Here is a 26,000-nt window from a genome sequence, read left to right as displayed (position 1 = left end):
TACAGTTTCATTCAGCTGAATTCATTTTGGTTGAATGATAATTAAACTTGGATTTGATTTGACATTGTAAACCTCAAAGCTATACAGTCCTGTGTCACTCTTACCTGATTTTTGATCGGCTGCTTCCAAATTAGTGCTCTATCTGAAACTGCAACTTGACTTTTTATCTTCTGCTCTTCCCTGTGCTGACCATCTATTTTTGTCTGTCCGACATACTGTTTGCATGTGTCCCACTTTGTTGCATTTTCTGTAAGTTTTGCCTTTAAACCAGCTTTGACCTGCTGTGCGTGGACCACTGCCACAATGGTATCACGATTTGTTCCACCAGGCCGGTTGCTGTTTAGGTGTTGCAATTTTGTTCATGCTCACTTCCATTCCTGACTGCAACTCACTTGCATCTCTGGCTGCTGTTTCCATTGATACCTCGATTTCAACTGCTCTTTTAAATGTGAGTTGTGATTCAATTACGAGCCCTTTTTGAATTCTTTCTTGTAAGTTTCCTTAAAATAAATACTCTCTCAGTGCATCATTAAGCTCATCACTGAACTGACAATGCTCAGAGAATCTCTTCAATTCATCCAGTAGGCTGAAATGGACTCCTCTTTCTTTTGATTCTGCTATTGAAATCTAAAGCACTCTACATTCAACACTGTTTTTGGTTTTAAATGGTCCTGCATTACTTTCATGATATCAGCAGAGTTCATTTTGGTTGGTTTGGTTGGAGCTGTTATGCTTATAAGCAAACTGTACACTCGTCCCCCTCAATAGGTTCAATAGGTACATTTAATGGCAGAGAAATGTATACAATATACATCCTGAAATTCTTTTTCTTCACAAACATCCAGGAAAACAGAAGAATGCCCCAAAGAATGATTGCTAGTTAAGCACGGGAACCCAAAGCCCCCCTCCAGCTCTCCCCTCCCACACACAAGCAGCAGCAAGGTAATAACCTCTCCTCCCCCGCAGCAAAAAATGCATCAGCGCTCTCCACCGAGCACTCAAGCTTGCAGCAAAGCAATAATAAAGACACAGACTTTCAGTACCCCAAAGACTACTCGTTCACTCGGTACTCGACATACCACAGGCTCTCTCTCCCTCCCTAATAAGGGAAAATGAGGTGTCCCCGTTTTACAGTGAGAGGGCGACATAATAAACAACTCACTGATTTACGATGTTAAAAGTCTATTTTGTCGCTTCTTCCGAACTCTGCGCCCAGAAGGCACAGCTCTCCGGACACACAAACCCCGACAGCTAACCCGCTGCTCCCGCTGTTCTCCTGCGATGCTTCGGTCAGGGGCACCAGCCCAGAATCAGCATGTCTCCAGAGCCACAAAAATCTGGAACCCTGAAAGGGCACTCACCTTCCAGGCCACGTCCCTGGAATATCAAACAGCGGCTGGTTGTGAGGCCCTGAGAGCTGGTCCCATTCCTGCAAAGAACTGAAGTCAGAGTGTAACTCCAGGTCAGAATCTTCAAAAGAACTTTGAAAAGGAGAAAACAGAGACATCCAAGATAGAAATAGAGCTCGTTCTGAAGACTTAAGCGATGGAGTTGCCCTTTAGCGCCATCTTGACTTTGGTCCGCCCCACCTATTACAAAACTGGCACTTACTTTGCATTGGCTATTTCCTTTGTTTCAAAATACTGCTCAATTCACTCAGTATACCTATTCCAGTTATCTCTTGTGCTATTGAATGTATCTATCTTTCCAATGTAGCCAGCTATTTCTGCTTTTTAAAATTTATTATTATTACCACCACCCAATACTCACTGTTTAGGAATCTGTGAATTTCACTCGTTTTTGGCTTTTTTTAACTTGACCATCTCTTTCCTTTTGTGAAGTAAACACAGTGTGCTGTGCTTTTTTTTTTGCTGGAACGTCTCACTACACTTTTTTTGAGCTCAAATGTCTCGCTGCACTTATACAAGTAGGTGGTCATCTCAGGTTCATTTAAAATTTCCTTATCACCACTGTTATGTTTTGTAACTCCAAAATATAAAACCAATGGAAAGAAAGACACAGACCTGGGAATAATGTCTCTTATTTTCATTTTACTTTAAGCATAATGGACACATATGACTTTGTGGTGTGATAACATATGCCATTCATGTACTTTTATATATAACCCATAGTGAATTATGTTAACAACAAAGAATGCATAATCAAACAAAATATTTATGATTTTATTGAAGTATTAAATACATAATACATTCTAGTAATTTTGATAGGAATTAGTGTCAAACAATTTATGCTTAACAGTATTTGCCAACAAGGATTTTAATAAATGTGTATATATGCCAATAATAGTGCTACTTCACATAAAAAAGTTTAGATAATAAAAGTTTGAATAAGTTTATTCAGCTTTATTTATTGTATTCAATTGCAAATGACATAACTTGAATACTCAATAAAGACACTAAATGCCATATATTCTCAATTGTAAGCGAAAGGGAGATAGAGAAGGAACAATTTAACTGTGCCATTCTTCTGATAGTTTTGTACTTCAGATAATTTAGTATCACAAACATTTCAACCAACTAATGAAAGGCCACTACTGAATACTGTCCAGCATAAATTTCAAGTTGTTGTGTAAAAGGAGTTAGTAAAATAAACAGTTCAACTATTTGTAATTCATAAGATCTCATTGATAACATTTCACATGGTATAATACTGTGTCTGTAGGAAATTTGCCAAATAGCATGCCATAGTTTCCTTTCACTTCATATATCAACATATTTGTCTGGTATGTGGGAGGTAGGTGTTGGCTCTTGCTGGGCAGAGTGAGATGCTTGCTGCTCTTTTAGGTGTAGTACAGAAAGACTCCCTTGTGTGTGTGTGCAGAAGTAAGCATCTCCAAAGACTTTTATTTTCCTTCGCAGTTACACAAGTAATTAGCTTCAGTTTCAGGCGTAAAATGGCTCACTGCAGATGCTGGAAACTCTTGCCATGGATGGTTTTAGGACCTATCATCCTTATTGCACTTACAGGTAAGACTGCATTTCAGTTTGGGGTACATTGATGAATTTAGAAGGCTCAAACTACTTTGTGGAAGACTTATCCTTAATTTTTCTTTAAATGTGATTTGATTGATCACTCAGTAATATTTGGTTTGATGTGCTTGTATTTATATTTGTGTATGTTCTATGCATTTAAATATGCTTCATCTAATGTGGAATATTCTACAATTATAAAAGTTGATGCAGAAGTACAACAAAAGTTATTTTCCCTTTAACAGTAATAACGTTACAGCATCTGTATCTGAAATTCAGGATGGAGCGCCTGTTATTGGGACTGGCTTCGGAGAAGAGGGTTTCAGGCTGTAAGCATTTAGTGTTCCTAAAAACATTATATATATTTTATTTTAATTATTTGATACAGAAAATCCATTTTATTCTTCTAATGTATAAGAAATTCCTCATCAGGTTGTAATCAGCATTAATAAAAATGTATATGAGTATGTGGAGTGCGTGGAATGAAGTTGATAAAATCTGCACAAGATTTCTAAAACATTTCCAGTCTGGACATACATGAATAATACACTTGTACTGATATATTAAGTCTTTTTCCAAAAAAAAAAGAATCATAGCCTACTCACAATAAACTAAGAAATATGTAAGGGATTAGCCAGGTCTACAAACTCAGACCTGATTCTATGCAGAGGAAATGATTTGCAAATATCCAACTTGGAGTTTATTCAAACTCTTCTAAATTAAACATTCAGTTCTCAAGTCTTTAACATAAGCAAAGGAGATGGTGCAGTGCACAGTGTTCCTTTAACTGAGGAAAGAGTAATAGTCATCAATAGGAATGAGCTGCAAATGAACATTATGAAGAAATAAAGACATCCAATATAGATATGAAATTAGTAGGGGATTGTTACTTTTTCCTTCAGTATATTTCTATTCAGATCTAAATGAAAAAGAGTTCATTTTTTACTGTTTTCTGGAGGTGTACTCTCTTCAATTTGTAGGCCAACAAGGGGGATAACTCCTGTACTGCAATTACCACCACAACTAAACTTCTAAAAATTCATTTGGTGATTCATGAAATATTTTTCATCTAGTGGAATTGCCCAAATCATGTTGCTATTTATCATTTAATGCCACAACTTAAGCACCAGATGTTGTTTGCCCCGGAGTGGCCCTTTCGCAATGCATGTGCAATACTTGGGTTCTGGCTTGGGCTCTCAACAGGACGCAAAGATGCCATCAATGAGCCATCAAAGCCCTAGAGAGTCGTCTCAGCAAGAAACATTATTGGATGTCACATTAACACTGTGCAACAAGAGCTGCTCAGAGACATATTTTTGAACTGGAACTGGAATTGGTTTATTATTGTCACATGCACTGAGATACAGTGAAAAGCTTGTCTTGCATTCTGTTCTTACACTTCAAATCCTTACATAGTGCGTTGAGGTAGAGTAGAGTAAAGCAACACAGTGCAGGGCAGGTAAACAATAAGTGCTAGATCATAATGAAGTAGGCTGTAGGGCTGCAGGTGCATCTTACTGTACTAGGAAGATATTTTATAGGCTTATTACAGTGTGATAGAAGCTGTCCTCGAGCCTGGTGATATATGCTTTCATGCTTTTGTATCTTCTCCCCAATGGGAGAGGTGAGAGGAGAAAATGCCTGGGGTGGGCAGGGATTTTGATAGTTTTGGCTGCTTTACTAAGACAGTGAGAATCATAGACATGTCCATGGAGGGAAGGCTGTTTTTCATGATATACTGAGCTGTATCCCCAACTGTCTGCAGTGTTTTGTGGTCACGTGCAGAGCAGTTGCCATACCAATGCGTGATTTATCCAGATAGAATGCTTTCTATGGTGCCTTGATAAAAATTGTTAGGGGGTAAGTATCAGGGGAGGAGAGAACTCATCGTGCTATGATTGTTTTTTGATGGTTTCAATCTGCCAATCTGCTCATCATCCAATATCCTTCTTCCTTTTCAAGTACTTATTTACTTCTACCACTCAGATCATAATAACTTATGATGTAAAAATGATTTTCCTGAGTTACCCTCAGCTTAATTTGCCATTTACCTGAAATCTCTACCCTCTGTTTATTCAGCTTCCTGGCACTAGAAACTGTTTCTCTTTATTTACTTTGTCAGAACTCCACAAGACTTTGAATGCCTTGATCGAATAACTCTTTGATTTTCTGTGCTCCTGTTCTATGTAACATGAGACTTCCATTCCTGATACTATTCTAGTAAACATCCTTTCACTTGTTCGAGGGCCTTGACATCCTGCCCGAGGTGTGATATGAAGAATTATCCTCAAAATACCAGCAGGTGCTTTGTAAAGACCCGGCAAATTTTTCTTGTTTTTATACATTTCCTTGGCGATCAGGCAGCATGTGTGGAAAGAGGAACAGTTAATGATTCAGGCTGAAGTCCACTCACCTGCACTCCATACCTCTATTTATAATGTTAAAGATAAGATCTTTAACAGCCTCCGCAGTGTGCTTGCCCCCTCCGTGCTATTGGCATGGTGCAGTAAAAAGGACAGTGTAAACATCTCTTTATTCAAGCAGCCCATCCGTTTTGCACCATTGGATTTATTTTGCCTTTCCGAAATCCATGAACTATGTGAGCTTCCCCTAATCAAATTATATCTCTGAAAGCTTCTGCTCATTTCTTAATCTATAATACTCAATCAACTGGTCAAGTATTATTTCACTTTAAAAATCAAATTTGGATTTCATATGTAAATGTATTTTTACAAGTGTCAACCTGGACAATTGGCATTACAGTGTACGGCCTGTAAACATCGATCTTTAGTATCTTAGAGTCTATTCTAGAACATCGAAAATTGACCGGAGGTTGTGAATAGAGACTTTGTGATTTCTAAATCTGAGTGTATCCAAGCTAGAACAGATGCCTATCCTCTCTGAAATTTGATGGATCTTTTATACACCTCCTCATTGCCTCGTGCTCATTATATACCTCTTGTTCATTTTGTTTGTTCTATCTGCTTAACTAAGTTGGCAGAATCATCTTCTTTAATGAAAAAATCTCATTTTATTTCTCAACCATGTATACAACCCCAAAAAGAAAATGTTTGAAATCCCTAATCAGCCTCACTTTACCTTCTTATATTTCTAAGTCTAACCAAGATTTAATGGGGGCTGCTCATCTATCCTTTGGGCTTCTTGTTTCCCTTTCCAGCTCACTTCCTCTCTTCCCATTTCAGCTAGATTCTCTACTGGCTTACAAATCTGATATTTACTCCAAACTTCCTTTTATACTATTTATTTATTTAGAAATACACTGTGGAACAGGCCTTTCTGGCCCAACAAGCCACGCTGCCCAGCAACCCACCAACACTAACCTAATCAATGGGCAATCTACAATGAACAGTTAACCTACAAACCAACACGTCTTTGGAATAAGGGAGGAAACCCATACAGTCACAGGGAGAACATACAAGCTCCTTATAGATGATGCTGGAATTGAACTCTGAACTTTGGCGTCCTGAGCTGTAGTTTTGTTGTGCTATTTGCTATGCTACCACTATTCTACTTTATTCTTGGTTTCCTCCATCAGCTAGGTTTGATTGCACTTCCTTTCTCAGTAATTGGAATATGTTTAATCTGTACTTGATGTATTTCCACGACAGCCTTTCACTGCTCATTTACGCTGTTACTTATCAGTGTTTAATTTTTTTTCTATTCACATTTTCACTCTGTTCCTGATGACATTTTGATTGCTTCCAATTTGTCTCTCTTTCTACTTGTGCCACTTCATTCTGGGCATTTATAACCACTGTTGTCTGAGACTTGTCCCACTATTTCTACCCCTCACTCTTTACTTCTATTCTGAGCAACGCTATATTCCAACACAGCTTGTTTCTTTTAATCTTCTGTACATCCTCACCCCTTCTTCAAACTTCTGCCCATTTCCCTTCCAAATTTTAATCTCAGGAAAGAAAAAATATGTTTACAGTTACTTATGATATACTGGGATGATATATTGTATTATTACGCCTGTGCCCCAACTCTGAGGGGCTGAAGGGTACAAAGTAGCCCCCTCCTTTTTGAGAATCGCAAGATCGCTATTAATTCAGGTCAGGAGACCCAGGAAATGAGAGAAAGACACGCAGAATCCACAAGGGGTTAGGAATGTCCTGGCCCCTCAGCGATACAAAGCCACGGGAAACGGCCATTGTCTCTTGGAGACGGAATTGTGTATTGAGCACTGTGCTATTCATCAAAGCCCTCAAGGAATGAGCAACGTGGGCTGGTTGGGGGGGGGGAGGTGGCATCATCCCAACCTGATTGACATCTGAGACCCCGTGAGCAAGGATAAAAGAGGGTCTGGGGAACAAACCCTTTAGACGCACCAGGAGAAACGCTAGAAATCCCGTGACAGCGTTTAATAGTGACAGCCGGTGGAAGGCCCACGTGTGTCCTTTCCCGTTGCCCGGGATTGAGGCCTTACCACGGAAGATGGCTTAGCTAAAGAAGAGATCACCACCGACGACATTTCAAAGGATTGACATCATAAAAAGGAAAACGGGCAAGTTCTAAAAAAATCGTCTCTCTCTCCAACCAAAAGCTGCAGCCTGAATGAACTTGAGTGACTTTTATATTTCCATCGGACAATACATTATCCCCTAGACAACGATAGAGCTATTTCTCGTTGATTATTATTATACCCGCGCTTTTAGATTTAGTATTGACGATGTATATTATCTGTATGTTTGCATTGATATTATTTTTGTGTATTTTTATCAATAAATACTGTTAAAAATAGTACCATCAGACTTCAACGGACCTCTCTATCTTTGCTGGTAAGTGACCCATTTACGGGGTACGTAACAACTTGGGGTTCACGTCTCGAGATTTGACACCAAATTGGGAGGTCAGTGAATCGGGCTTGTAAGTCCAAACTTGGATCTGGTACGTGGGTAGCCAGACAGGAAACCAGCAAAGATGGACATGGATGAATTTATAGAAAACCCGACTCTGGAGGCGCTAGAGGCGGCCACCAAATCGGAATTGATAAATATGGCGAAGGGACTAAACCTCGCAGAGGTGAGGTTGTCAATGAAAAAGTGGGAGGTGCGAAGGGCCATAACTCAGTATTATATTGAGAAGAATGTGTTTGCAGCTGAGGTATTGGAAAATATCCCTGAAAAGGTACCAGCTAGTGGAACGGCTCAGTTAGAGTTGGAGAAAGTGAGGCTGGACGTGGAACAGAGGAAGAGGGAGAGAGCTGAGAAAGAAAAGGAAAGAGCCGAGAAGGAGAGGGAGGTAGAGAAACAGAGGCAACATGACTTGGATATGGAGATGTTAAGGCAAGAGCGAAGAGCTCAAGGGTCAGACCAAGAGGAGCGGTTTAATGTTAGTCGGGAGTTGAGGGTAGTACCTCCGTTCGAGGAGACGGATGTTGATAGTTATTTCTTGCTTTTTGAAAAGTTGGCAGTGAATCAGAAGTGGCCCGGAGAGCAGTGGGTGGCGTTGTTACAAAGTGTGTTAAAAGGGAAGGCACAATGGGCATATGCAGCATTGTCCATGGAGGGGGAAGAGGCGGATAATTATGCCAAAGTAAAGGAGGCCATTCTCCGGACTTACGAATTGGTACCTGAAACGTATAGACAAAAGTTCAGAAATTTAAAGAAAGGGTGGAATCAGACGTATACCGAGTTTGCCTATAAGAAGGGTGTGCTCTTGGATCACTGGTGTACAGCAGAAACAGTGGAAGAGGATTTTTTGCGTCTCAGGGAGTTAATTCTGATTGAGGAATTTAAAGGGCTTGACCTGTTTTAATTGTGGAAAGGGGGGACATATTGCATCTAGGTGCTTTGCTCCAAGGAAGGAGACAGGAAAATGGAAAGCAGCCGTCCCTATAGGATGTGCCGTGGTGATCAGTAAATCGACAAGAGAGCCCCGGGTAGACAGAGTACGCAAAGGGTCTGAGACTTGTATGTCAAACGGAACCGTGTCTGTGAGAGAGGGAGACCCACCAGTTCCAGTGCGGATCTGGAGAGACACGGGAGCTGAACTGTCATTGATTAGCAGTAAGGTACTGGATTTTGGTCGCAAGACGGGAATGGTAGCTGTGAAAGGAATAGGAAAAGGGACAGAAATGGTGCCTTTGCATAGAATCATTATAAATTGTGAGCTGGTATCTGGACCAGTTGAAATAGGGGTGCGATCAGAATTCCCGAGAACTGACGCGGATGTCCTTCTTGGTAATGAAGTCTACTGGGTTGGCAGATGACGTTGTTTCAGCCCGCGGGGTTGAGTTTACTCCGGAAGGGAGTTGCCCAGAGAGTAACTGGGAGGATCAGGGGAATTTAGAATTTGAACAGGGCACAGGCGTAACACCCCCTTTCTTCAATGTGTTTTTACCATCGGTAAAAACAAAGTAATACAGAGTCTTACAGGATTTTAGAATCTAACACAATACAAAAGTTTTTTTTTCTCTACAGAGTAATACAGTTATATATTCAATTCAGCATCTGAACAGTTACCGATTACATTGTCACTTCCTTTAATATTTTAACATCTTGTACCTTACTAAAGTCTTGTAGCATCAGACTCCAATTTAATAACCACCTATTTTTATTTCTTATTTTCTTTAGCAAACAAAGACTAAAGAGTTGTGATCTTAGCTTACGGGTATACTACAAAAGTTCATGCAAATACTAATCTTTATGTTACTTTCAAACTTAACAGTCAGGCTTCCATGGGGGTTGTCTTTATTATTCACATGCTTTGTTGAAATCCCGTAAAACCGGCTTCTGCTATTTAAAAATGGCGTCCCATTAACCCTCGCCTCTTTTCCGGTTAATTCCCACGTGGTGAGCTTGTGCACCCTGGCGAAATAGGCTTTTGCCCGCTCCTTTCATAGGAGTTATTTTATCAACAATGTGTTCCAAACTTAGACCATTTCCCGAATTTCCACACAATTCTTTAATTTTACGCAAGTTGCTAGTTTTCTCTTCAGGACCCTTCAGGCGATTAAGTCTCAATGCCAGCGATCCCTACTTTTACTGTGCTGACACAAGCAGAGGAAGCTCTGGTGATGCACTTGTACAGTACGTTCATGTTGATTTCAGTTGATGCTGGTCAGGCTTGTTAGAAAACTGTTGAATCTATGCGGAATGTAACAGCTGTGCTTCAGCTTTTGAATTGCTGAAGGTCACTGGCATACCCTTACACAAACTACCTCTCTCAAAACTTGCAGCTTGGAAGCAGAGTATTTGGCCCATTGTGTGCATGCTACCAGTCACAGGATTATTGGACTAATTACCTAACCCTTGGTGTGTGGCTTTGTAGGTTACAGCACACAGGGTGCATCTAGAAACATGGTTTTCCAATGTGATGATGTCTCCTTTACTACACCCTCCTGTCACACAGTGAGTTCCAGTCCTTCATCATGCTCCTGTCTTGAAGTTTTCTCACCTCCACTCAACATTTCTCCTATGTGGTTTCTTAACCACATGACCCACCTCCCCTGACTCCTTGAGGGATTGGTGGGAATGCACTTTATCTCACTATTCTTCTACATTTCTAGGCATCCTACCACTTACCTAAAACACAACAGCACAATACAAGCTCTTTGGCTGACCTTTTAACCTACCCTAAAATCAGTCTAACCCATCATTCCTACATAGCCCTGTTGTTCATTTTGGGTTGCCTTTCCACCGCACTTCCCTGCATTTAACTCTATTTGCCTCTAACCTGCCCAGCTGACCTTCTTTGCACAACTTTCCTTCTCACTCTCAACCATGTAGTCAACCTTAGTAACAGCATTAAACTTCTTAAATATAAACCATTGGTAGATCCTATCAAAGGCGAGGGCTATGCTCTGTCCTGCAGAACCCCATGGCCACCACTGGCCACCATTACTGTTTAAATAAAATCAAGTTATTCTAGTTCATTTTCATTTATTGCAGACAGTGTGATAATTAGATATTATATCTTGACAACAGACAGCTGGAAACTCTACAGAATGTCCTGCCAATGATATAGGAGTTATATTTCTTTTTTAACTGGGGTTTCTTTATTTATTGCTCTGCTGTTTGCTTCCTGAAGATCTGTATACTGTATGGAAAGAACATTGTACTGTTATAGCAGGATGGTTTGCCACGTCCTGTGCATCAACTATGTGCGAGTTTATTATGTTATGTTTTTTATACAATTATAGGAATCAATATTGCACTACTCTCAAATTACACATGATAGGCACTGGGGGTGGAGGAAAGGGAAATATAGCTGGAGAGATTTTTGTGAGGGGTTAATACGATGTACAAATGCCACTCCCATTTTCTCAGTGTAAGTTGCTGAAAATGGAAGAACTAGACCACTGAAGCCTTTTTGGGACAGAGGTTAACATGTTATTTTGAGGCATTTTATTGTTATGTTGCACTTCCAAAGTTAGACAGTGTAGAGCGGAGCTCTGGGTATGCCATTGGGCATATACATAGAAGGCTCCTTTGTAGCTGTGGTTGCCAATATCTCAACAAATGAGCATCCGGCCCTGCACGATAATTAGGAAGCCGCAGAGTAATTGCATTCTTCACTGACATTTTTCCTTGAGGTGTGTTGACAAACTATTGTTTTTCCAATGCAAATATCATGACAGGGAATTTATATTTCTGAAAATAACGGGACAAAAAAACATCACAAGTTTGATCAAACTGCCAAATTCTAAGATTAAGAGTCCACAGCGAATACAGTATTGAAAAGGTCAATTTCCTTGGATACATCTCAGATATTTGACCTGGAATTTGCCACAACTGAGCTTTGGTTAAAAGAAACCATCAAGTACTTGAGAAAGACGAGCCGGTTTAGATTAGAATATGGGCAACTGTGTTCTGAAGTGAGTCACTGATTTCTGGTGGGAAGGAGATGAAAGGAAGTATTTGAGAATCAATAAGCCTGCAGATGCTGATGATGTGAAATAAAAACAAAATGGTGTAAACACTTCACAGGTCGGAGAGCATCTCTGGAAAAAGAAACTGTTATAAGTGTGAAGTGGTTCATTTTGGTAGGTCAAATATAATGGCAGAATATAATATTAATGGTAAGACTTTTGGCAGTGTGAAGGATCAGAGGGATCTTGGGGTCCGAGTCCATAGGATGCTCAAAGCAGCTGTGCAGGTTGATTCTGTGGTTAAGAACGCATACGGTGTATTGGTCTTCATCAATCGTGGAATTGAATTTAGGAGCCGAGAGGTAATGTTGCAGCTATATAGGACCCTGGTCAGATCCCACTTGGAGTACTGTGCTCAGTTCTGGTCGCCTCACTACAGGAAGGATGTGGAAGCCATAGAAAGGCTGCAGAGGAGATTTACAAGGATGTTGCCTGGATTGGGCAGCATGCCTTATGAAAACAAGTTGAGTGAACTCGGCCTTTTCTCCTTGGAGTGATGAAGGATGAGGGATGACCTGATAGAGGTGTATAAGATGATGAGAGGCATTGATCATATGGATAGTCAGAGGCTTTTTCCCAGGGCTGAAATTGTTACCCCAAGAGGACACAGGTTTAAGGTGCTGGGGAGTAGGTACAGAGGAAATGTCAGGGGTAAGTTTTTTACTCAGAGAGTGTGAGTGTGTGGAATTGGCTGCCGGCAACAGTGGTGGAGGTGGATACGACAGGTTTTTAAAAGACTTTTGGATAGGTACATGAAGCTTAGAAAAATAGAGGGCTATGGGTAACCCTAGTAATTTCTAAGGTAGGGACATGTTCGGCACAGCTTTGTGGGCCAAAGGACCTGTATTGTGCTGTAGGTTTTCTATGTTTCAGACAGAAATGCTGCCTGACCTGTTGAACACTTCCAATGTTTTATTTTATCACAACTGAAACTATTTCTATGAAATGAAGATACAAAATCAAGTCCAACATTAAAAAAGAACCTTTCAAAAGTGCTGCAGCAAACATATTCATGTTAAATTCAGCAATAAAAGTCCTGCTGTTAAAGGAATGGGTTGAGTTACTTTGTACAAAACCAGCAACACAAAGACTGGTAAAGTTGGAAAGGTGATTCACAAGTAGCAATTGAGTGGACCCGGTGTCAGATCTATTATTAAAGTGAAGTAAGTTAAAATGAAGCTGTTCGATGAGCATGTTTGGAACAGGAGGACAAAGCTCTCAGCAGTTAGGCCATTTCTGTGGAAACAGAAGCAAGAATTAATAACTCAGGTCTGAGGCCCTTCATCAACACCACATTAAAATAGAGAAGTACTTAAACCAAATGAACCTCTTGGCATTGACCAGATTCAGAATTTAAATAAAGCATCTTCCTGTCCAGTCAGCCTTACAGTACTCACAGAATCGTTCCAATCTTCATCTCCCAGCTTCTGAACTAGTCTCCTACATATAGAACAATACTTGGTAGAAGATCTGAAAGAAGAAAGGACACAATATACTCTGGGCCAGGGACTTCAGCATCCATCACAAAGTGGCTTGATAAAACCATTCCACACTGTGGTTTGATCCAGAAAAATCTATGTTCTAGACTGGGTCTGTGGCAGGACATGGCTGACCAGATGGGTGGGACAAAGATCAATTGACTTGCAGACAAAGTTGATTCATGCCTAGTTTACCCTTCATCATGTTGTGTGACACTTCATATAGACAGAACAGACCAAGAAGGTCGAATAGGACATTTATGAGGCACCGTGGATCATTAGCATCAGTGGAAATGTGCACCATTTAGTGTCCTTGCACCATTACTGTCAGACCAGGGAAACGATAATAGTTCTATGAAAAGTGTTACTAAAGATCGTGTGCTAAATTGATGAACTTGCATTACAGAAATACGTGCATTGTATAGATTCTACAACTAATGCATCGAATCAAACTCCATATATCCTACCATGTCTAACTGTGAAAGTGATGGATAATTAAACACCAAACAGGAGGTGAAAACTCTAAGAATGACCCCTCCACAATGTGTCAAGGCCCAGCATGAAACTGCTATGAAGCATTTATAACCATGTTTGTCTAGAAGTGCTACTGAACCTGTTTCAGACCCCTTTTGAGATACCCATCATTATTGAAATCACTCTGCAGCAAATCTGAAAGTATCAGCAAAGAGCACAGGAAAGACTGTGGGAGCAGACAATATCCCTGCTTTAGAAATGTAGAATTGTCCTCCACAACTGGCTGTGCCTTCAGCCAAGTTTCTCCACGATAGTCTCAACACTGGCATCTACCTGTTAAAAAGCAGGGAATAGCAATCTATTCCATCAGTCTATTCTTAATGACAGAAGCTGTTACCGCTAGTGCTGTCTAGTGGTGCTTGCTCACCAGTAACCTGCTTGGGATTTGGTTTTGTTGAAACAGTTCTACTCTTCACAGCAACATGAACAAAAGAACAGTGTTGAAGTGATAGAGATTGCCACGGATGTCAAGGACCCCTGGTAAAACTAAAGTCAATGGCATCAGAGGAAGCGTTCTCTCATGGTTGGAGTAATATCTTGTAGATAGAGGAAGGTGGTTCTGGTTACTAGTAGTTAATCCCAGGTCATGTCTGCTGGAGATCTTCAGGGACCATTTGCAGTTGCTTCACAAGTTTCCATCATGAGGTAAGAAGTAGGGATTTTGTCTGATGATTTCTCAAAGTTCAGCTCTGTTCTCAACTCCTCAGTGGATGAAGAAACCCATATCTATCCTGCAGGCAGTTCCCAGGTTAGGTAAGGATTCCATTCCTGAGGACTCTTTGTCGTCTGATTTCATCACAAGTCAGAAATGGCTGTCTTCTACAGCTGACCTCAATGTATCAGTCTATCATTCTTCCATTTCTCTGAAAATCACCATAATACTGCCTATAATTAAACTAATGGAACACACTCTTTCCAGTCATGAGTGAATACCATGAAATATTTTGTTATTGTTGTTGCTGTAAAGTGCTTTAAAATGTGTGGGAGAAATTGTATGGAGTCAAATTTATGTAACCTGGGAGACCCTATAATCTCCACTTGCCTGGATGAGAGCACCTGCTGCAGAATGTTAATATTCATGGAATTTATATGCTGTGTACTGTACGTACACCTTTGGTAATAAACTTCAATTGATAAACCCAAATGACCCTCCAGAAGCTTGAAACTATTGGAGGAGAAGTAACCTCCATACGTTCACCATCCTAAACCTTCAGTCACTCCAGCACCAGCTCAGGGATGTGCCATCTACAAGTCAAGTCAAGTCGCGTCACTTTCATTGTCATTTCGACCATAACTGCAGGTACTGCAAAGTAAAAATGAGACGACGTTTTTCAGGACCATGGTGTTACATGATACAGTACAAAAACTAGACTGAGCTATGTAAAAAACAACACAGAGAAAAAAAACAACTACACTAGACTACAGACCTACCTAGGACTGCATAAAGTGCACAAAACAGTGCAGACATTACAATAAACAATAAACAGGACAATAGGGCAGTAAAGTGTCATTCCAGGCTCTGGGTATTGAGGAGTCTGGTAGCTTGGGGGAAGAAACTATTACATCGTCTGGTCGTGAGAGCCCGAATGCTTCGGAGCCTTTTCCCAGACGGCAGGAGGGAGAAGAGTTTGTATGAGGGGTGCATGGGGTCCTTCATAATGCTGTTTGCTTTGCGGATGCAGCGTGTAGTGTAAATGTCCGTGATGGCGGGAAGAGAGACACCGATGATCTTCTCAGCTGACCTCACTATCCTCTGCAGGGTCTTGCGATCCGAGATGGTGCAATTTCCAAAACAGGCAGTGATGCAGTTGCTCAGGATGCTCTCAATACAACCCCTGTAGAAGGTGATGAGGATAGGGGGTGGGAGATGGACTTTCCTCAGCCTTCGCAGAAAGTAGAGACGCTGCTGGGCTTTCTTTGCTATGGAGCTGGTGTTGAGGGACCAGGTGAGATTCTCTGCCAGGTGAACATCGAGAAATCTGGTGCTCTTAACAATCTCTACCGAGGAGCCATCGATGTTCAGTGGGGAGTGGTCGCTCTGTGCCCTCCTGAAGTCAACAACCATCTCTTTTGTTTCGTTCACATTCAGAGATAGGTTGTTAGCTCTGCACCAGTCCATTAGCCGCTGCACCTCCTCTCTGTAAGCTGACTCGTCGTTCTAGCTGATGAGACCCACCACAGTTGTGTCATCGGCGAACTTGATGATGTGGTTGGAGCTGTGTGTTGCAGCACAGTCGTGGGTCAGCAGAGTGAACAGCAGTGGACTGAGCACACAGCCCTGGGGGACCCCCGTGCTCAGTGTGATGGTGTTGGAGATGCTGCTCCCGATCCAGACTGACTGAGGTCTCCTGGTCAGGAAGTCTAGGATCCAGTTGCAGAGGGAGGTGTTCAGGCACAGTAGGCTCAGCTTTCCAATCAGTTTCTGAGGGATGATTATGTTGAATGCTGAACTGAAGTCTATGAACAGCATCCGAATGTATGTGTCTTTTTTGTCCAGGTGGGTTACGGCCAGGTGGAGGGTGATGGCAATGGTGTCGTCTGTTGTGCGGTTGGGACGGTACGCAAACTGCGGGGGTCCAGTGAGGGGGGCAGCAGGGTCTTGATATGCCTCATGACGAGCCTCTCGAAACACTTCATGATGATGGATGTGAGTGCAACGGGACGGTAGTCATTTAGGCAGGACACTGAAGACTTCTTCGGCACGGGGACGATGGTGGCGGCCTTGAAGCACGTTGGAATGGTGGCACTGCTCAGGGAGATGTTGAAGATGTCAGTGAGAACATCTGCTAGCTGGTCTGCACATCCTCTGACACTCTACCAGGGATGTTGTCTGGTCCAGCAGCCTTCCATGGGTTGACCCTGCACAGGGTTGTTCTCACATCGGCCACGGTGAGAGGTGTAGGAGGGGTGGACTTCCTCACCGCCACGTCATTTTCCACCTCAAAATGGGCATAGAAGTTAATCAGCGCATCTGGGAGGGAGGCATCACCTGCACAGTCAGGTGATGTTGTCCTGTAATTGGTGATGTCCTGGATGCCCTTCCACATGCGCCTCGTGTCGCCGCTGTCCTGGAAGTGGCTGTGGATTGGCTGGGTGTGTATTCACACGCCCAGCGAATACAGAATACACAAAATACACAGTGGGTACCCACCTGACATATGCCAAGACCACCTCCAAAATCTGCAGCTCTACGACTGTTTTCAGACACACAAAGACAGCACTGCACGTTCCCCTCCTGACTTAGGATATATACAGTGTCACAGTTCCTTCATCATCAGAGGGTACAAACCCTGGGGCTCCCTATCCACAGATGTTTGAGGGAACAGCTTCATTAGAACTGCTGTGTGGTGGGAGGACAACTCCCCACAATCTCCTCAAGATCAATTCTGGTTGAAATAACTCCTCAGCAGTAGTCAGCAAAAAAAAAATGAATAAAGTAAAAAAAACACTGATTTTAGAAGCACATAAATGCGCTGTGAATTCTGATGCTTTGCAATATTTTACTGGAATATCTTGCATTAAGTTTGAAAGCTTAATTTGATAATTTTCCTGTAATCCCATCAGACATCCACAGCTGTAGAAGGCAGAGGTGATAATTTAGGAGCAATTCTGACACAAGATGTCAAATGGGGTTAGGGTTCTGCAGTGCTGGGTCTCAATGCAAGGGAGAAACTGCTTTGAAGTTTGTGGTGCAAAGCAATCCTGTTTAATTATTGGACTTCCTGTGATTAAGCTGAGCACCGGAGAGTGCTCAGGCATTTGGACAGACCGAGTACACAGGAAGGGGCCTACACATTTGGCTAATTGCCAGCTCCTGTGTTAACATGGAACAGCTTCTTCCCCTCTGCCATCTGATTTCTAAGTGGACATCAAACTCAGGAACACTACCTCACTTTTTAAAAAAGTTTCTGTTTTATTAATTTAACTATTTAATAATATAGTATATGTACTTACTGTAACTCATTTATTTTTTTCTCTATATTTATCATTGTACTGCTGCCGCTATGTTAACAGATTTCACGGCATATGCCGGTGATATTAAACCTAATTCTGATTCTGTATCTAACACAGTCCAGTATGAATCCAAGGACATGGTGTATAAATACTGGCTGCTTTTTGGGAGCTTCATGGCTCTCATTTCCAGACATGGCATACTCTGCCTATTTCAAAACTGAGAGTCTGTTTTTCCAGCTCTGTCCCCGATGGCTACAGTGTGTGCGTGTGAAATATGCTGAGGTTTTAGGTCTGCACCAAGGAATCTAACCTCAAGACGTTAGACAACCTTTGCCAGGAACATTGACAGACCTGCTATTGTCACTAAGGCTTTCATTCAGATTTGAGCAGCTGGACTGAATAAACAGATAAACAACTCAGTTTAAACCAATGTGCTAAAAATAAGAAGTAAAAACAGACAGCGCACCAGAAAGCCTGTCATTATTTTGTCTTTCTCCAATCTGTTATTTCCCCCCCAGTGACACTCATTTCTGAGTCAGAGGAGAGTTAGGTCCCTCGTGGGAGACAATATGACAGGAAAATTAGTATTGACAGAGAGAGATGGAAAGACAACGTTCATTTCTATATTTTTTCTTCTCTGGTAAACTCAAGCGTTTATTTGCAAAACAACATCATGAAATCGATATTTTCTGTAAACTCAGGATCAATCTATACTGAACTAGTAATTCCACATCCTAAAGAGAACTTCAGACTCTTCTTACATCCATCCCTCTACCAATGCCCAAGATCTCTCTTTGGGCCCCTTATATTTTTCCTCTGCCTCCCATCCCCTCGATAACATCACCTGACAACATTGCATCAGTTTTCACATATATGGCAAGAGCTCTAACAAGAGAAAATCTGCAGACGCTGGAAATCTGAGCAACACACACAAAATGCTGGAGGGACTCAGCAGGCCAGGCAGCATCTATGGAAAAAAGTACAGATGACGTTTCGGGCTGAAACCCTTTCGGAGGACTACTGAAGGGTTTTGACCCGAAACGTCAACTATACCTTTTTCCATTGATGCTGCCTGGCCTGCTGAGTTTCACCAGCATTTTGTGTGTGTTGGCAAGAGCACTACCTCTCTTCGTCCCCCCCACTGTCACTAAATAGTCAAACGGTGCAACTCATAAAACGAGTGGACATTTTCTCCAATTAAAGTGTGTTTTCCATCACGAACACCACCTCTGGCCCCAGTAACAGCAATGGGTCCAATTTCATTTGAAACTTTGGTATCATATTTGCACCTCGTACCTGTGCTTTCCATAAGACATTCTGCATCCACTGCTCAACCCTGCTCAGCTCTGGCAGGGCCTTTGCTCATTTACTCCCGAAAACCTCAACTGTTATCACACAAATGGACAATTTTAATACAGTCCCACCTGGCCTTCTCTGCTCTTGCCAGCACTACCTTGAGTTCACCCAGAACTTCGCTGCCTGTGTTCTACCTCACACCGAGGCACACCCTCTTTCTCTTTCCTATGATGCCAGACCTGCTTGAGTGCCAGTAAAGCAAGATGTCTGATGTAAATTCTCATCCTCAGTTTAAATCCCACCTATTTATCCCAGGAATCTTCACCATCCTCTACAAATTACACATGGATCTCCAATTCTGGTCTCTTCTGTAATCGTGAATTTTCTCCTGCCATCAATGGTAAACATGTCTTCAGCAGCCTAGGCCTTAAGCTCGGGAGTTCCCTCCTTATGTGACCTTCAACACTTCAATACTCCAGGCTGTTGTTGCCACGTGCTTCAAGTCAGCCGGCATCATCCCTGTAACAAAGAACATTACACCTTCAGAACTGAACAACTACCGTCTGGTTGCACTGACACCAATCATCATGAAGTGCTTTGAACGACTGTTAATGGCACAAATCAAAAACTTCATTCCAGCCACACTGGACTCTCACCAATGTGTTCATCGACAGAGAATCTATTATGCACCTGGTCCTGACACACTAGAAAACTTATGTTAGAAAGCTGTTTCTGGATTTCAGTTCAGCATTCATCACTATTGTTCCACAGACCATGGTGAACAAACTCCTTCTCTTTGGTCTAATACACCACTGTGCATCTGGGTGTTGGACTTTCTAACCAACAGATCTCAGTTAGTCAGGATGCACAAACGCTCCTGCTCCACATCATCCTGACCACAGGGGCCTCCCAGAGCTCTGAGCTGAGCTCATTGCTGTACACGCTGACACATGACTGGACGGCTAAACACCTGAGTAATCAGATTGTCAAGTTCGCCGATGACACGACAGTGCTGGGGCTCATCACCAACAACGAAGAGACAGCCTATAGAGAAGAAGTAGAAGAGCGTGAGGCCTGGTGTCAGGCAAATAACCTCTTCCTCAATGTCAACAAGACAAAGGAGATGGTTATCGACTTCAGAACTCACACCACACACACCCCTCTTTTCATCGGTGGCACAGCAGTGGAAACGGTGATGAGTTTCAAACGTGTTGGAGTGCACATTCCACACAATCTCTCATGGTCCCAGACCACAACCTACACAATCATGAAAGCTCACCAATGTCTACCCTTTCCCAGGAGGCTGAAGAGAGCTGGGCTTCGTACACCTAACTTCCATCATTCTACAGATGCGCAATGGAGAGCATCCTGACAAGCTGTATCACTACATGGTCGAGCAACTGCACTGCTGCAGACAGGAAGGCTCTGAGCAGGTAGTCAAAACTGTCCAGTGCATCACTGGCACCAGCCGACCCACCATCACAGACATAACGTATATACAGAAAGGGCCAGTAACTTCATGAAGGATCCCATGCACTGCCTGTCCCACTCCCATCAGTGAGAAGGATATATAGCATCCACACCAGGACCACCAGAATCAAAAACAGTTCCTTTCCTTAAGACGTAAGGCTGCTCAACACCTCCACAACCCCACCACCACTACTGTGTCATTTCCTGTCAGTCACTCTACATACAGACACTCCTGTGCCTAGCATCACTCTACGGACATACAACCAATCTACGTATATAAGTGATATTACATGTTTATATTTATTGTGATTTTTAAAATTATTATTGTGCTCTTTATCTTATTGTGTGTTTTTTTATGCTGCATTGGATCTGAAGTAACAATTATTTTGCTTGTGTACTGGAAATGACATTAAACAATCTTGAATCTTGGATCCTAAACTTTACTGCTGCTCTCTCTCTCTTGATTCCTTTGGGATGGACTTGATAGGGTTCAGTGCCATTGTCTTCTTTACTTGGTTCCAAGAAGTGCCCTGGAAGACTTTGAAACAATTCATTCTAATGCAGCCCAGAAAATATGGGTGCCTAGCTGGCTTGGGTGAAATGGGGCAACTATTATACTGCTCACCATGTGCCCGTACCATTATTTAGTTAGACTCAAGGGACTCAGAAACAAACTATCTGAACCTCACCTCCCGGCTTTGGCTAAAGTAGTTGGCCCCAGGTCCAGCCAGATGGCCACTCTGCAGCTTCGATCCTGGAACACAGTGAGGACCAGGGCCTTCTGCCCAGTACAGCCTTCCTGTGTTGGGAAGAGAGGGAGAAGGGTTTGGCCTGGCACTGTATCAGTGAGAGAGGAGAATGGATCAGCTTGCATCTGGGGGGTGGGGGGGGGGGGATCAGCTTGGTAAATGTTGGGGAGGGGGTGGGATACATTTGGAGGGCAGGAATGGATTGAACTGTCACTTGTGGCCTAGGATGTGAGATGGGGGGTAGGGGGGCATGTGAAAGGATCTGCCTGTGAAGGTGGAGGGAAGGAAAGAAATGATGTGCCATGAGTTGTGGGGAAGGGAGGGGGAGGAGAAGTGGGAGACAATGAATCAGCTCTGCCTTTGCTTTAGAAATAGTGGGATTTGTCCGACTCTCGTGTGGTGGAGATGAGAGAGCAGAGCTTGATGGCGTGGGAGGTTGATATTGAGGAGGCCAGCGTGCAGTAGGGAAGCCTAAGGACATACGTTGCTGGGACAATGTGGTGGGGTGGATGGACAATGTTTGACACGACGGTAATGACGGGGAGGATCAGAATCAGGGAGGGTGAACGTCAGGATATTGGGAGGAGGGCTGGAGATCGAGGTGTTGAGGGCTCTGTTTTAGTGCGGGGAGACAGAGAGCTTATCAAGTATCACGTGCAGCTTTCCCAGGTCGACCCTGTCTCTTCAAGGATGCTGCCAGGGACAGGCGCATCCTTTCCAGACAATGTGGTCCGGGTTCTCTGCATAGCTCCATAGGCAGCATGGGGGACAAGGTCACCGTCACACAGAAATAACGTCAGCGTGACAAGAACGACTCACAACAGGAGGTGTCCTGAGGAATTTCCCAAATAATTTGGGTATGAATTAATCCAAAGTTGTTTGCAAGCGTAAATTACTCCAGGATAAATTGATACTGAAGAATAGAGTACTCTGAAAAACAATGTAGTGTAATTCATTTACACCTACTTAAACAGGAATATTTCCTGTTGGTGTAAACATTCTATATTTTCAAATGACTGAGTCATTGTTTCTAGCTTTCAGAACTTTGTGGTGTAACATTCATAAAGTAGATTAGACAATTTGTCCTTTTTATAAAGCTGCATTGTGTTATAATTCACTTTAGGGTTTAGAACCTTTTTGAGCCATAGCTTAGCTGTGCACCTCCATTTCCATGCGCTAGTGTTTGATAAAATCGTTCTTTTCTTTACTTGAATTCTTAAACTCTGGCGTCATTCAGCTCCTGAATTTGTTAGGCGCCGTTTCCTGTTGCAGTACAGTGTGGGGCTGTGTAATCGAACTCTCTGTGGCTTTACCCAAGAGCACCAGCAGATGGTGCTGTTTCACCATCGGAAAACAGAATGAAGATCTGATTGGCAATCATCTGAGGGTCTGCACAAAATATGGATTATTCATATTTCTCTGAATTATGGAATGGAATTGTTGTGGTGTAACAGAATGTGTCATACCCTTTCCCCTTACTTCTCTCATTTTTTAATGATTAATACTCCATTATAATTAAATGTTGCTGGATTCAGCTCAAGCTGTGTTATTAAGTTTGTGGATGACACAACAGTGGTCAACCTCATCAACAACAACGATGAGTCAGAGTACAGAGAGGGAGTGGAGCGGCTGGTGGATTGGGGTGACGAGAACAACCTAAGCCTGAAGGTAGAAAAGACCAAGGAAATCATAGTGGACTTCAGGAAGGTGCCGATGAAACTCCCCATTTGCGAATAAATAGCTCCTTCATAGAGAGAGTCCAAGTTTCTGTGAGTTCACATCACGAGTGACCGCACATGGTCCCTTCATATCAGCTCCCTGAACAAGATGGCACAGCGCTGTCTTCACTTCCTAAGGAGATCGAGGAGAGCAGGGCTACAGCACCCCCAGCTTAACTGCATTTTATAGGAGCACCACTGAGAATGTCCTGACAAGTTGCATCTCAATCTGGTATGGGAGCAGCCAAGTGTCAGACTGAAAGTCCCTAGCAAGGACTGTGCGAATGGCTGAGAGGATCACGGGCTCTCCTTACTATCCATCAGGGACATTCATCAGGAGCACCGCACGTTCAGGGCCTCAGTATTAATAAGGAGCCCACCCATCTATCCAGCATCCTCTTTGACTTTCTACCATCAGACAGGAGACTACGATGCATAAAAAATAAGAACAGTCAGGGTGGGAAAAGTTTCTTCCGTCAGGACTCTCTGCCGCATCACTTTTAAAGTGTCACTGGCACCTTACAAAATTTTATTTATGCACTTTAGTTTGTTTATTTTATGTGTAATCTGTCTATAGATTTCATCTTTACTTTCATAAGCTATTATATGTTATGCGTGTTGTGTACCCTACAGTGCTTTGCACCCTGGTTCGGAGAAATGTCTCATTTGATAGTATACGTGTATATAGTTAGATGACAATAAACTTGACTTGACTTGAAGTACAGGTGCTTCCCAAGTTACAATCACCTGATATAAGGTCACACCGTTGATGCACCATCAATAACTCACTCTGAGATGTAAGAAGCGAGATATCGGCTTTTATTGACTGGAAGAATGAACAACACTACATCCTGGAGAATGAGGCCGGGCTCAGGCCTCAATCGCCTTTATACAGGGGTCTGTGGGAGGAGCCACAGGAGCAGTCCAGACAGGTATATGTAGTTCACCACAACCGTACATAGTAATCAGCATTTTATGGATGCTGATTTGACAGCTTCTGTCAGATGGGAGTATGACATTTCTGTGTTCCCTCTCTCCCCCTACCATCCTCCTCTCAGCTCTAACAGTCAGGAACTGGGTCAAGCACACTCACTGCTCATTCACTAAATCATTCAGGTAGGCTGACAGCTACCCTTTACACGTCTACGCATTCTCCCCTCACACCTGTGTGGTGAACTACATATGCCTGTCTGGACTGCTCCTGTGGCTTCTCCCACAGACCCCTGTATAAAGGCGATTGAGGCCTGAGCCCTTCCTCATTCTCCAGGATGTAGTGTTGTTCATTCTTCCAGTCAATAAAAGCCGATATCTCGCTTCTTACATCTCAGAGTGAGTTATTGATGGTGCATCAACCTGTTTTGGTGATCCTCTCCCCTGCACTGTTGTAGATTTCTAACTTACAAACAACTTGGGTTATGAACAGTTGTCAGGAATGGAGCCCTGTTGTAAGCAGGGCACTACTTGTAATTGAATATTGGTGCTACCACAGACAATTCTATATATGGCCTTCTAGTGAGATTACTCTGAAGGAGATCATGCTTGTTTTAAAGATCTTTTGTCAAAAACAGTGCAACGTCTCTAACCAGTGAATGACTGAGGAACAGCTTCTTCCTGATTCTGATTTTAATTGCAGTCAGGTCCAGTTCAGAATCAGAATCAGGTTTAATATCACTGTCACATGCCATGAAATTTGCTGTCTTTGTGGCAGCAGTGTAATACATAATAATAGAAAAAAACTGTGAATTACATGTATGCATAGAAAGGTAGTGAGGTAGTGTTCATGGGTTCCATGTCCATTCAGAAATCAGATGGTAGAGGGGAAAAAGCTATTCCTGAATCTGTGTGTGTGTGCGCGCGCACACTTAAGAACTTTTTAAAAAGCTATTATTAATGCTTTTTGAGATAGTGATTTAGATGCATATCATATTTTTTACTGAGTTAAGTATTGTATGTAATTAGTTTTTGCTACAACAAGTGTATGGGACATTGGAAAAAAAGTTGAATTTCCCCATGGGGATGAATAAAGTATCTATCTATCTATCTATCTATCTATCTATCTATCTATCTATCTATTTATCTATCTATCTATCTTTCAGGCTTCTGTACCTCCTTCCTGATGGTAGTAATGAGAATAAGGCACGACCTGGGTGATGGGGGTCCTTAATGATAGGCACCTCCTTGAAGACGTCCTGAATACTAGTGTCCATGATGGAGCTGACTAAGTTTACAACTCTCCGCAGCTTACCCCGATCCTGTGCAGTAGTGCCCCTCCCACCCGCCAATACTATACGGTGATGCAGCCAGTTAGAATGTTTTCCACGGTTCATCTGTAGAAATTTGTAAGTGTTTCTGGTGATGTACCAAATCTCCTCAAACTGCTAATGAAATATACATGCTGTCATAGCATGTTCCTCCTCTGAGAGAAGACTGCCTGACTACTGTAGATTTATGATTGTCTAGGAGCCTTAGAGTCATAGAGCACTTCAGCAAAGAAACAGGCCCTTCAGTCCATCTAGTCTGTGCTGAAATATTAATCTGCCTAGTCCCATCGACTTGCACCTAGACCTAGCCCTTCATAACTCTCCCATCCATGTAACTACACAAATTTCTCTTAAATGTTGAAGTCGAACATGCATCCACCATTCTGCTAGCAGCTAGCAGAAGTGTATGGTCATGCGCTTGGGTCGAAGAAATAAAAGCAAAGACTGTTTTCTAAATGAGAAGAGAATTCAAAAATCCGAAGTGCAAAGTGACTTGGGAGTCCTTGTATGTATAGGATTCTTTAAAGGATAATTTGAAGATTGAACTAGTGGTGAGGAAGGTGAATGCAACATTAGCTTTCATTTCCAAAGGACTAGAATATAAAAGCAAGGATGTAATGCTGAGTCTGTTTAAAGCTCTGGTGAGGCCTCACT

At 42.4% G+C, this 26,000-nt stretch overlaps 1 protein-coding gene across 1 annotated transcript in view; it reads left to right on the top strand.

The window, feature by feature from the left end:
- The first annotated feature begins 2,778 nt into the window (after window positions 1-2,778).
- The window catches only part of snorc (secondary ossification center associated regulator of chondrocyte maturation), a 64,352-nt gene continuing 41,130 nt past the window's right edge, over window positions 2,779-26,000 (top strand). Inside the window, exon 1 of the mRNA XM_073040851.1 lies at window positions 2,779-2,987. Coding sequence (XP_072896952.1) covers window positions 2,786-2,987 — 202 coding nt within the window. The 5' untranslated portion in view covers window positions 2,779-2,785. The remainder of the gene's footprint in view (window positions 2,988-26,000) is intronic.

Source organism: Hemitrygon akajei, chromosome 3, assembly GCF_048418815.1.
Source record: "Hemitrygon akajei chromosome 3, sHemAka1.3, whole genome shotgun sequence".
NCBI classification, from domain to species: domain Eukaryota; kingdom Metazoa; phylum Chordata; class Chondrichthyes; order Myliobatiformes; family Dasyatidae; genus Hemitrygon; species Hemitrygon akajei.
The sequence above is the reverse complement of the archived record's forward strand: the minus strand, read 5'-3'. Positions and strand labels throughout refer to the sequence as shown.